This window comes from Xiphophorus couchianus, chromosome 5, assembly GCF_001444195.1.
Source record: "Xiphophorus couchianus chromosome 5, X_couchianus-1.0, whole genome shotgun sequence".
Taxonomy (NCBI): Eukaryota; Metazoa; Chordata; class Actinopteri; order Cyprinodontiformes; family Poeciliidae; genus Xiphophorus; species Xiphophorus couchianus.
In genome coordinates, this window is record NC_040232.1 from 22,265,916 (window position 1) to 22,278,227 (window position 12,312).

Sequence of the window (12,312 nt, forward strand, 5' to 3'; positions counted from 1 at the left end):
TTTAAAATTTACATTTTATTCTTAATCTGAATTTAAAAACTACATACTTAACTGTCAGGTCTAAATACCTATTAGAGACAATTTTAACAAACACAGGAAAGACAAGAGAGTTAGATTCTTTGTTTCTCGCGAGGAGAACGGACAGAGATGTGCTTTCAGTTACAAATCTCCAACCGCTCTGAAAACACATCTCCCGCTCCTCTGTTTTATTGATTTTAGGAACCCTGCCACACGGGGCGCTGCAACTCTAGGGGGTGGGGTCAAAGCATTTTAGTTGCAGTGCTACAAGACAATCACTAAACTAAACACATGGTATCTACAATCTAAATCCTTCTTGCTCCAAGCACGGCGTCGAATGGGACACGTTGTATAGCTTCAAAGCAACGGCTTTGTATTACAAAGAACAAAGCAGAGTTTCCTCTAGGGTTGTAAAACTCAGCTTGGAACAACTAACACCTCCATCTCTCAGGGAGGCCTGCTGAGAATATCTGTCACCTCCCTCTTCCAAGGAGGGATTAGGAAGAAATCAGAATTAATGAACACACAGAAACATTATCTAAATGTAACTACAAGGCTACATAATACAACAAATATTTGATAATACTAATAATACAATTTACCCAACATTAACTATTTAACCCAGCGTTCTTGCTTTGTGGACGGTTTGACACTGAAAACGTGCCGCCCTCTCCTGGACAATTTGGTACATTGCATGAGTTTATGTGTGTTTATATTTGTAAACATCAAACTGGATAATAAAACGTGCGCTATATCAGGAGGTGATGTCGGAGACTGACAGACTTAACTGTATGCAATATCTAAAACGGAACCACGTCTGGAATACATGGCAGCTAAACCGTCTGTGGAACCCTGGGGACACTCCTTTTTAGTCACCCGGCGGACGAGTCGGGTCCGCCGGGACTCGGAAAGAGGTGATGGCGATGTGGTGTGGGAGGTGATTTCCTTCTGAATGGACAGTTCTGCTGATAGAATGGAGTAGTTCATCACCTGAGAAAGGAATCAGTGTGTCGCACCAACGACTAAAGAAGTAAATTAGCAATAATAAAAGATAAACTATTATGGGTTTACTTGCGCTCTGATACACTGATTTGAATTTGTTGTATTGCTCCTAATCCTGACTTTCTTATCACTATTTAAAAACAAAACAATAAAACCACACATTTTTTAAATCTTAGAAGAAACACAACTTGGTCGCACCTCTCGCTGGCGGGTCTGAACTTTTCTCGCCAGTTGAGAAATGGTGCGGACCCACCGTTACAGTCAGCGATAAACAAGCCACATAAACCAAAGTCTGCCCTCGAAAAGATGACGTATTTACGCAAGTCACGCTGGGACTTGTATTTTTCAACTTCCCGACGCTACTGACATTCGGCGCCATTATTAACTACATTTCCCTTGTCTCCATGCGCGGCTGGGGGTGGACCACTCGGAGACATGCTGCTCTCCTTGGAGTCCATACTGTCCAGTTGTCAATGTGGTCCTGAAACATTTGTGAGTGTTGAATGGCCCTGAGGACTCCGCCGTGTTGCTGAACTCTGACTCCAACAGCGCGTAAGTTCAGGGCTGTATTTTGTTAGCTGCAGAGTATCTGGCTCGGCCAATCATAGCTGATTTTACTGATAACTAGCTTTAGCAGTGCCGCTAGCAGTAAGCTAACTAGCTAACGTCAGTAGCAAAGTTGGCAGCTGTTCAGACTGTGGTGCTTTCTGACCCCGGTGTCTGTGACATTTTTAGCCGGGATATTCAGTTTTCTTACCAGCGATAAAGCCCTCTGTGGTCCATAACCTGCTGGGAAGTTCTGTTCAGTAGAAGAAACTTGAACGGTGGTTCTTGTCCTCCAGCACTACCTGCCCAATGTCAGCTAGCTTAGCATGACTCTGTAAACAACAGCTTTACTGAAGCTTTAATCTTCTGGTTATTCCTTAAATTAACCCCAGCAGATATGATGGCGTCACAAAATGGCTTTATTTTGAAGGAAAAGAAAGTCGTAGTGACTGCAGACAAGTGTTATTTTTAGCTGCTAAAAGTTTTGTCACTATTAGTAAACCTGTCTTAAAGTCTAAGATTTTTTCCCCCTTCTTTTTAAGTTAGTCTGAAAACAAATTGCCTAGTTTTTTCCAGGCTCTAAAATCGTTTAGAGCCACGTGTCTAAAAACATGTAATTCATGGCAAACCTGGGTGTGGAAATGACTTCATTACTTTTTGTCTAACTTTTCCTCATTGCTGTATGACCCAATCTGGGTCAAGCTTCAGCTGTCAGACAGGAAACCTCATGGTCCGCCCAATGCTTGTAAGGCCTCCAGGTTTCTGTAGCTGCAAGATTAGTCACAGGGACTAAATTTATGACTAAATTTAGTGCTGTACATTATGGCCAGTCATATCTACTTTAGTCTCTAATATTACTGTCATGAATGTTAACTATGGTCTCTAGATATTTAGCTACAGGTATCATTTCAATTCAATTAAAACAGAAGTTAAATGCTCCCATAGCTTATTTCATCAAAGTATGTTAAAAAGAGTCATCGTACGTATTGATGCTTTGGCCAGAATCCGCAGTAGCAGTCAGTCTTGCAACAGACCTGAAGAGGCCTCTGACTAAAGATTGTTGCTGTATTATGATCTCATGACTATAATAACATGCTAACAGCTCAATAGAGACAATATTACTCAGTAACGTGTCCTGGATGACACCAGGGTTGTTGGCAAGCACCGCTAATCCACCTCCTTTGCTTTTGCTACGCCTCTTTGATCAAGCTGTATCCGTAGAAAGCTGGGCAGAGAGACGTTGGAGTAGGGGATATGATCCTGGTCTGTTATGGTGGATGGAAGAGACGGTACCAAATTCCTCTCTCCATCCATGAATCCTCCTTTTCATCTTGGGGATTTGGGGTCAGAGTTCAGGTATTATTCAAACTATGGAGATGCTAATCACCTGCTCTTAAATGTAGAAAACAAAAATATATTTTTGCCATGGTTATGCAACTAACAACCACCTGAAAGTAAAAATAAAAAATCGAAAGCAAAAATTCTTTCAGCTGCAAAACATCCAAGGTCACGACCTTGGGATGAAATGCTGGCACATTTCCGTCAGCTGTGATGGAGTTGGAATTGTATAAGGAAAAAAATTAAATCCCTTAGAATATTCCCAGATTGTTGGAGAGCAAAGATTCCTTTCTGTAAGATCATTGCTGATGAACTGTATGAACACAACAGCAAAGATCTCTGCTTTTGGAGCTTCTTTGTCTGATTACCTGATGGAGCTCCTTGGAGTTGAAGCACCTACTAATTTTTTTTCTTGTTTTACTCTTTCCTAAATCCAGCCAGGCACCCAGCAAGGAGCTGGTATGTCAGGATCAAGAGCCAGAGGCCCATAGCAGGAATGTTACAGTTACCAGAGTGGAAGACAAACAGAAGCTCTGACTGTGTACTTTAGAGGCAGTTAACACAACATGAGCTGAAAATGTGGATAAAGGAGGAGAAGGCCGGCTTGAAAAGCCTGGTCAGATCACAAACACTGACTGACCCACTCAACTAACTGAAACACTTATCTCTAGTTCCAAAATAAGGTCCTGGCTTTAGGAATGATTATATGGGCCATGTGTTTCCTCATTTAGCAGAAATATACTGATGTTATGTTTTAACATGAGAGTCACTTAGGACCTATGAACTGTTGTAAAATCTGTTTGGAGTTTTCCTGCAGCTCCGCCTCATAGATTAGCTCAGTGTTACCATGGTAACGTGGTAGACCTCCAGAGTGCACAGTATTGTTAAGGCCAGGAATTTCTCTACATGCTGCTTTCTAGAAAGCAATGACTGCTAGCTGTTGTTAGCATTAGCCAGCAATGAATCCTGAACATCACACTGAAGGCTGTCTCTTCTTTTTTTTAGTTTTTTAGACTAAGGTGTTGCTTTTTGAATCCTTTTGGCCTACTTCATGTTGAGAGGAAGGTTCTCTTTAAGTGATTTCTTGTTTGCACAGATCAGGCCTGGGTGTGGCTAGTGGAGGGAAGACATGAAGGTTTAGCTTTCATGTCATGTTTTATTTGCTTCCCCACAGACTGTGGTTGACCATCAGGACGGAGGAGGACTAGGAGTGGAGGTGGAGGATAATGCAGCACATCCTTACCCATGGGACCCTGTGGCGGGTGCTGGCGTGGCGCTCGCTGGCGGCAGGCGCAGCCGTCCTCGAGCATCCGGCGGCGACAGCGCCGGCGTCCAGGTTCTGTGTGCTCCGTCTGTCGCTGCTGCCGCCCGCCGCCCAGAGATGGGTCTCAGCATCCGCCTCCGGCAGAACAGCACATCAGCCAAAGCACCAATCCCCACAGGAACAAACAGCACAACCTGCGTCTGACCCGCCTTCACAGGACGACCCCAAAGGGCAGCCGGAGAAGGCGGACGTTGACCCGCTGCAAGACAAGTCCATCGGTCTGGTCCAGAGGTTTAAGAAGACGTTTAAACAGTACGGAAAGGTGATGATCCCGGTTCACTTGGCAACGTCCTCCGTCTGGTTTGGAACCTTCTATTACGCTGCTATGAAGTGAGTAACATTCAGAGGTAACATTTAAGACTTCTATTCTGGAAATCAGCCGCTGGTTGAAACTTAATGATGAGCGTTTTAAAGTACTCTGACTGAACAGGAAGCGTAATGTTTTTGACATCTAAAAGTTTTCTGTTGGTTGAACCCCACAGAGGTGTGAATGTAGTGCCGTTCCTAGAGATGATTGGTTTCCCAGAATCAATAGTTGGCCTTATGAGAGATTCCTCTAGTGGCTATGCACTGACCGCCTACGCCATGTTCAAGGTAGCGTCAACACTGCGGTTTGGTCAACAGACCTGTCTGAGAATAATCCAAGTATGGCTCTCAGATGGGATCAGGTTAAAGTGTTCTCCTTTGTTTCCTCTACAGATTGCAACCCCAGCTAGATACGCAGTGACGCTAGGCGGAACCTCGCTGTCCGTTCAGTACCTCCGCAAACAGGGCTACCTCTCCACACCGCCGCCAGTCACGGACTACCTCCAGGACAAGATGGAGGCGACGAAGGAGAGATTCACAGAAAAGATGGAGGAAACAAAAGGACTCATCTCTGAGAAAATGGAAGAGACTAAAGACAAGCTTTCTGAGAAGCTGCAGGAAACCAAAGACAGAGTTTCAGAGGGGAAATCGTTTTTTCGAAAGAAGAACGACTAGCGGCTCACACGTACACGAGGCTCCCGCTGCTAAGTGGTTCTGTTAGGATCTCGTTCTGTGGAGTTGACAGAGTGGGGGCGAGTAACACTTCATTTCTTTGACGGTCTGGAGGTGTGAGACGTTGCACTATCCCCGTCTTGACACCCATCAGTTATCACTTTGGTGTCTATTTATGTGTCAAATCGGTCCCTAATTGTCTGAACCCTCCCACAATGCACTGCAAATGTAGATCAGCCAGCAGCTTAGCTGCCTGCTGGCAGCGCCGCTTCCTGGCTCTGCCGTCTCAGGCGGGATTTCCACAGACTGGATCTGGGCTGAGTCGTCTCCTGGCTGCGAAGCAACTGCCAGTTTTACTTGAACACTCTGGGAGCCAGGTGAAGACGGCCAGAGACACGGAGCTGTGCTAATCCTTCTGACTGAACAGAAAATAAAACTTGAAGCTCTTCGTTAACCGTCTCATAGTTTGTTAAAAGAGAAAGAGATTTCACCTTGTGTCTTTAAATGTAACTAACCAGAAATAATGTTTTTTTAATGAGTTTTTCTCTTTATAGTCAAATAATATATCACATAGGTTGTGGTTTCTGCACTACGAGTGCCGAGTTGAAATGGGACTAAAGCGGAAGATGGCTTGGTACAGTTTACATTAGGCAAGCACACCTGTACAGTCCTGGTCAGAGCTCCAGGAGGAAGTTCTGATCGGTTCTGATCAGATGGAGGAGAACGAGTCGGACTTGAATGTTTAGGCTCCTAGAAGTTGTTGTGACAGGAGACTATAATAATTGTTTTAAGTTTTCTGTGATCACAAAACTTAAAAATTCCAATCTAGAGGCAATGAATCAGAAATGAGCTTCAAAATGCTACAAACAATTGTAGACCTAAACAAAATGTGAAACATTCAACCAAAAACTTCAAGTACTTATATGAACTTCTTATAAAAATCCAAATCTTTAAGTTTGAGACATAAAACAAGTTTCACAATCACTTGCAGATCCTGTTTCTCCAAAAATATGACTGCTTTATAAGTTTTGTTGCATATTGAATTTATCATTCAGCATAATAATAAACCATTATCATGATTAACTTATTTACCCTTTATTATTAGAAACTGTTCACTTTTTCCTTGACGCCTGAGTATTTTGGCCTTCATGGTGTTTGGGCCGTGGAGCAGAAGGAGTTTCTGACCCGGACTGTAAACGGACTGCTGTGTAGAACGTGGATATTAAAGTTTCACAATGTGACAGAAATAACTTGTTTCATTTAGTAAACAGACTGATGTCCTCACCAGAAATTCACTCTGATGTTTGGTCAAAACCACACCGAATAAAAGTGATCTGAAAATCATCACATTTGTAATTTTTGGGAAACGAGTCACAGCATGACGAGCCAAATGTTTTTGAAGAAATGGCAAAATCACCAGGCTTCCTATGGAAGCAGCAAGGAGAGAATATTTCTTCCTATTGCCTGTTTAGATGAAAGAAAATTGCTTGGTGTGTGATGGTGAAGGGCCGTCACACACCGGCTTCCCTTCAAGAGTATTGGAACAGTGAGTCCAGTTTAATTTTACTGCTAAAAAGTTTGGACCAAACTGAATATAAAACAAGAGAAAAACCTTTGAGCTTTTATTTGTACTTGAATCACAGGTTCATCGGGAAGTTGGAAGGTTCTGATCCGATCAAATCGATCTCCAGAGCAGCAGGAGGAAACCTGGAGGATCTAACCTCACAAAACGGCCAACAGCTGACAGGCCGAGGAGAAGGTCTGAAAAAGCATCAGAGAAAAGACGGACGGATGGCCGGGCCAACCAGTGGTGAAGGATTTGCAAATAGACATCGAGTATTCATTTCTTTGTATTTTAAGTATGTATTCCGAAATTTTTGTTCATTAAAAACACAATTTTCCATTAAAAAAAAAAAAAATTCAAAATTGCTTCAGATCTAAGTGGAGATACCTGAAAAAAATCTGACATATTCGATTTCATCCCTTATGGGCTCTTTGCACCTCAGCTTCCGCGTTCAGGGAAAAGCGGCTCAATCATTTTGATCTATTGAAAAAGGCTCTTTACCCTCGGTGTTTGCAGGGCTTGTCCAAGGTAACAATTAATGATGAACATCAATCCGAAGCCCCGACAATAAGCTGGAGAAAGGTTTTAAGATGTTCGCCTCGTTATACACAGATACGAAGGTGAGTTTTACTTTCTTTAAACTTTGTGGCTAACATTGGCTTTAGCTTATGCTAGGCTAGACATTTTTCTTGTAAAAATGTGCTATTTAAGTATCTAGACATTTTTCATCATTCATTAACGGACAATGTTTTTACCTTATGTTCAAGTATATTACGTGTGTTTATTGTCGTTAGTGTCAGAGACCAAGTAACGGAGGATTTTACAGTTCAGGCTTTTTGCTTCTGAAGCCTGAGGAACAACAAGCCCATAGCTTAACAGTAGAGCAGCTCTGGTGTCAGAGTTCTAGTTCAGCTGACGGTTCAGGTTCAAAGTTGTTGCTTTTAGAAAAATATGACCGTGTTCCTTAAGGTCTCCGTGTTACTTTGCTTTATTAGTTTTGCATCTTTCTTGTGAAGCAGGATGGTGTTTACAGCAGTGTGTACAGGCGGATCAGTTGCTCGGCTGTCTGGCTCTGGTCTGCTCTCTCTTTCCCACAAACTCTCTTTCAGGCTGAATACAAAAGTGATTTCATGTAAACAAATGTTTGCAGTCATCATCATCAAGCATGAAGGAGTTGCAGATATTTTGTTCACATTTTTTAATGTATTTTTTTATCTTTGCAACAGTAAGACTCATATCCCCCTCTGCTCTTCTCCCAACTCATCCAACAAATATTTTTGTCCTGTAGCCAAAGCAGCAGATTGCATGATGTGTATCAGAAAGTTTGCGGTTAGAGTTCCTGAGATCAGTCCTTCAGGTCTGTCAGTGTTCAGAAATGCTAAGCAGATGCAAACATCCCATCATTCCACTGGCAATCTGCTCCAGCCTGTCGCCGTGGCTCTGAATAAAAACTTGCATGGAGGAGCGACAATGACCTCTGCTGTCTGAAGTAATGAACAGCTGTTTATGCAGCCCGCGGCCCTCACACCAACACCTGCGTTCTCCCACTGGGAGCATGGCACAGAGGACAGAGCACCACTTTGACTCCTGAGATGTTTATCGGCTAAAGCCAATCTGTGTTCCTCAGGTGTGAATCTGTGGCTAAACATCACTCAAGTCGCAGGGTGCCAGAGTGAACCTGAGGTGACGAACAGGTCAGGAGGGAAATGAAGAAAACAACAACGACTCCGCTGTGGGAAGTCACTTTCCCAGGTTTTTGTCCTCTGTGTGCAGAAAGCTTTCACTCTCCTGATGCATTATCAAACCGCCACATTAGAGGTCAGATTTGTTTCTACTAAGAAACCATTTGAAATAAGTAACTAAAGTAAGTAAAGTTCTAAAATATTCAAAATAGCAACAATGACTCAAAGAATAACATGAAATAATTCAGCAGCGTCCCTTTTTAAAAAATCATTTTAAGATAATCTGTTGTGTGTGTGTGTGTGTGGATTTCTCTGTAGTTTAGCAAAGTGTTCTACTGACTGAAGAAACACTTCAGGAAATCTCCATGACATTTACCAAAATGAAAAATGGTTGCATCTAAAGGCACAAACACCAGGACAGATAAAAACATTTTTTAAGCTCTCACAAAAAAAAAAAAAAGTTTTGGCAAATCCTTACATTTTAGTGGCGTCAAATTTACACCAAAAGTCAAGAGGAGTGCTATTTTACTTGACCATGAATACCACTTCCTACTGCAGGCACAAAACATAACATTATGAGTTGCAACCCTGTGGAATGTCATAAGTGCCACTAATCTTTTTTTTTTTTTTTTTATCGAACATCTTCTTAAAACATCATGCAAATAAATTAAACAGTTAACCTGTGTTTTTTACTTGACTTTTTAAATAGACATGTGGTGAAAGGTCCAATTTGTGGCGCTTATGGTTTTCCGTACAATGCACTTGCGTCTCTAAATTGTGTGGGCCTGCATGGTCAGTGCGCGTGTGAATCGTCACACAGGACTCACTGTGCAGCGGTGGGAGAAAATATCCCCATAAAGAATTTCTTCTGTTTTTGCTTTGACATTTCAGACCGTTAAGCAAATTTGATCAGCAGAAGACAGAAAATGAGTAAATTTAGAATCCAGTTTGTGACACGCTTGGAGGCAATAACTGTCATAAATTGTTTTCAATCTTACTGTGGTTGACTTTTAGCCCACTCTTCTTTAAGGCACAAACGCTACATTTTCTTTGTCTGGTTTGTATTCTGGGATCTCAGTTGTACTAAGAACTATTTTGACTCAGCAGCTCTAAAACCTTTGATTTTTGTGAGTCGTTCAGAGATGAACTAAACATTCTTTCTTTTCATGCCTCCATTAGTTGTGGTGAATAATTCCAGTCCTGACGAAGCATTGAGACCACCACCCTGTTTGATTCTTGGTTTCATGTTTCTGTTTGTTTTATGCCAGATGGAGTGGAAGTGTTTCTGTCTGCCCATGCCACGCAATATTTCCAAAAGAATCATTAAGATACTTTTGGTGGAAAAATATCCTCCTTGGTCAGCAGTGGTTTGGACCTTGAAAGTCTAACAACAGATGTCAGTTTTTGCCCTGTCTCTTTCTTACTATGGAATCATCTTTAAAAATAAATCACCAGGACTAACATGTACTGGGTTGTCTTAGATGATCGTTCTTCAAGCAACGATGGGTTGGTCACCTTCAAACTGCTGATGTGAGAATGCTTCAGGAAATTCTCCGTTAACTTGGAGGATTTTATTTTGACCAAACTCATGACAGAAATTGATATTTGTCATATGAGTTTGTGGAGGAATTCTGCCCATCATGTCAAAGAATCTGTTTACCTTCCAGACAGTAGCGGCTGGTGCTAAAAAAACTGAGGGGGGCGCACACAAACAAACAAATGAAAAACAAACAAAACAAATCTTAAAAAATAGCACTATTTGAACATGAATTTTGCCCTCCTTTCCTTCTGCCCTGCAAATTTCTCAATTACATTCTTGTTAAAGTCAGTCATCTCTGTGACTAGTCTTTTCTCCATTGACAACATGGCCAATGCATTCAGCCTGTCCTGAGTCATTGAGTTTCTCAGAAAAGTCTTGATTCTTTTCAGAGTTGAAAAGCACCTTTCAGCTATGCTAAGTTTCCCCCAAAAACTTAGCTTCATTGCATTGTCTAGGTGGCTGCGGCTGTTTTCGTGCCGTTTGCATTTTTCTGAAAGATGTTTTAAGTTTCTTACCCCAGTTGTTGTCCACATTGCCTCCGTGCCAGAACTTTGAAATAGCAAACACGGAAAGCAGTAAAATGCATTGCTTAATGCAAACGTAAACGTGAATCGACCTAACGAACTGCAGCTGCGCTAATGAGTCGAATCGGGGATTGTCCAATCACACAATGTTTTAAAAAAAATGAGCCAGTACTGACGCTCTACCAGTAATGACACAACAAAATGGGTGTGTCCGGGACGCAGAGCGCTGCGCCCTGTGGAAAACCTTAAACAACCAATTAAAAGTCAGCCTCAGATCACCTGCTTGCCAAAAGTTGATGCGCCTACATACACTCTCATTAGGACGGCGCCCCGCACATAGGAAGTGTGCACAATGTGAGCAATTAGAATTATGTATTTACTATTTTAATAAATTCTAACATGTCTATTGGACACACAGTATGAATAAATACATTTCTAAGTATTTTGCATTTCAGAATAGAAATCATTTATTATCTAAACAATTTAAAGGGGGCGGCGCCCAAGCGCCCCCTACTGGCCAGCCGCCACTGCTTCCAGACCAGACCTGGGCAGTAACACGTTGTTCATTTCCCATCAGATGGCTCTAACTTTGGCCCGGTCTTTTCTACAGGAACACATTTTCCATACATTTCACCGCTCAGCTATGGTCAGGCTTTCTTCACCTGGCTTTTATTTTTAACACTCTCAGTGTCAGGTTCTGCTTTAGAAATGCACCACAGGCCTCGAGATCTAAAGTGTCATCAGACATTATTAAGCCATTTAGTTTTCCTGAGAGTTGAGGAAAATATTGAGTTTAACATTTGTGAAAGTGATTTAAGACCCAGGTCCAGACCCAGACACACTTCAATAAATACTTTTTTCCAACATGTTAGATCTTCAACATTTTCTGCCCCCTGAAAGTTTGTACAATAAAAGTTGCTAAAGCATTCTAGCATCAGAGGACTACAGACCAGTTGCTCTCACATCTCATGTGATGAAGGTCATGGAGAGACTGGTCCTGGCCCAGCTGAGGCCTCAGGTGAGGACGTTTCTAGACCCCCTGCAATTTGCCTACCAGCCCAACTTAGGAGTTGACGATGCCGTCATCTTCCTGCTACAACGAGCACTGGATGGTGGAGGAGGCACTGTGAGAATCACATTCTTTGATTTCTCCAGTGCCTTCAACACCATCCAGCCTCTGCTGCTGGGTGAGAAGCTGTGGAGGATGGGTGTCAACGACTCAGTGATCTCCTGGGTGACTGACTACTTGACAGGCAGGCCACAGTTTGTCTGTCTGGGCAGTGTCCTGTCTGATGTGGTGGTCAGCGACGTAGGAGCTCCACAGGGAACTGTGCTTTCTCCCTTTCTCTTCACCTTGTACACCAGTACAACTCTGAGTCATGTCACCTACAGAAGTTTTCTGATGACTCAGCTGTTGTCGGGTGTATAGGGGATATAGGGGATGGAGGGGAGGGGGAGTACAGGACACTGGTGGACGGCTTTGTGGAGTGGTCTGACCAGAATCACCTGAGGCTCAACATTAGTAAGACCAGAGAGATGGTGATTGACTTCAGAAGGAAGAAGATACCTTCACGGCCACTAAAGGTCAAAGGGGAAGTGGTGGAGGAGGTGGAGGATTACAAATACCTGGGAGTTGTAATCGGCAACAGACTGGACTGGGCATCTAACACTGACGCTGTGTGCAAGAAGGGGATGAGCAGACTCTATTTTTTAAGGAAGTTGAGATCCTTCAATGTGTGCAGCAAGATGTTGGAGACCTTCTATCACAGTGTTGTTGCCGGCGCCATCTTCTTTGC

At 42.7% G+C, this 12,312-nt stretch overlaps 1 protein-coding gene across 1 annotated transcript; it reads left to right on the forward strand.

The window, feature by feature from the left end:
- The first annotated feature begins 1,413 nt into the window (after positions 1-1,413).
- LOC114144555 (uncharacterized protein C18orf19 homolog A) lies at positions 1,414-6,550 on the forward strand. The gene is made up of 4 exons (XM_028017502.1): positions 1,414-1,572; positions 4,079-4,558; positions 4,711-4,822; positions 4,928-6,550. Exons 2-4 carry the CDS (start codon positions 4,131-4,133, stop codon positions 5,207-5,209), a joined length of 822 nt encoding a protein of 273 aa, XP_027873303.1. The 5' UTR covers positions 1,414-1,572; positions 4,079-4,130; the 3' UTR covers positions 5,210-6,550.
- The last annotated feature ends 5,762 nt before the right edge of the window (positions 6,551-12,312 follow it).

Coding starts and splice junctions, on each gene's coding strand:
- LOC114144555 (XM_028017502.1), top strand. CDS start 4,131: ATGCAGCACATCCTTACCCATGGGACCCTGTGGCGGGTGCTGGCGTGG. Junction 4,559..4,710: donor TTCTATTACGCTGCTATGAA/GTGAGTAACATT, acceptor TGAACCCCACAG/AGGTGTGAATGTAGTGCCGT. Junction 4,823..4,927: donor CCGCCTACGCCATGTTCAAG/GTAGCGTCAACA, acceptor TTTCCTCTACAG/ATTGCAACCCCAGCTAGATA.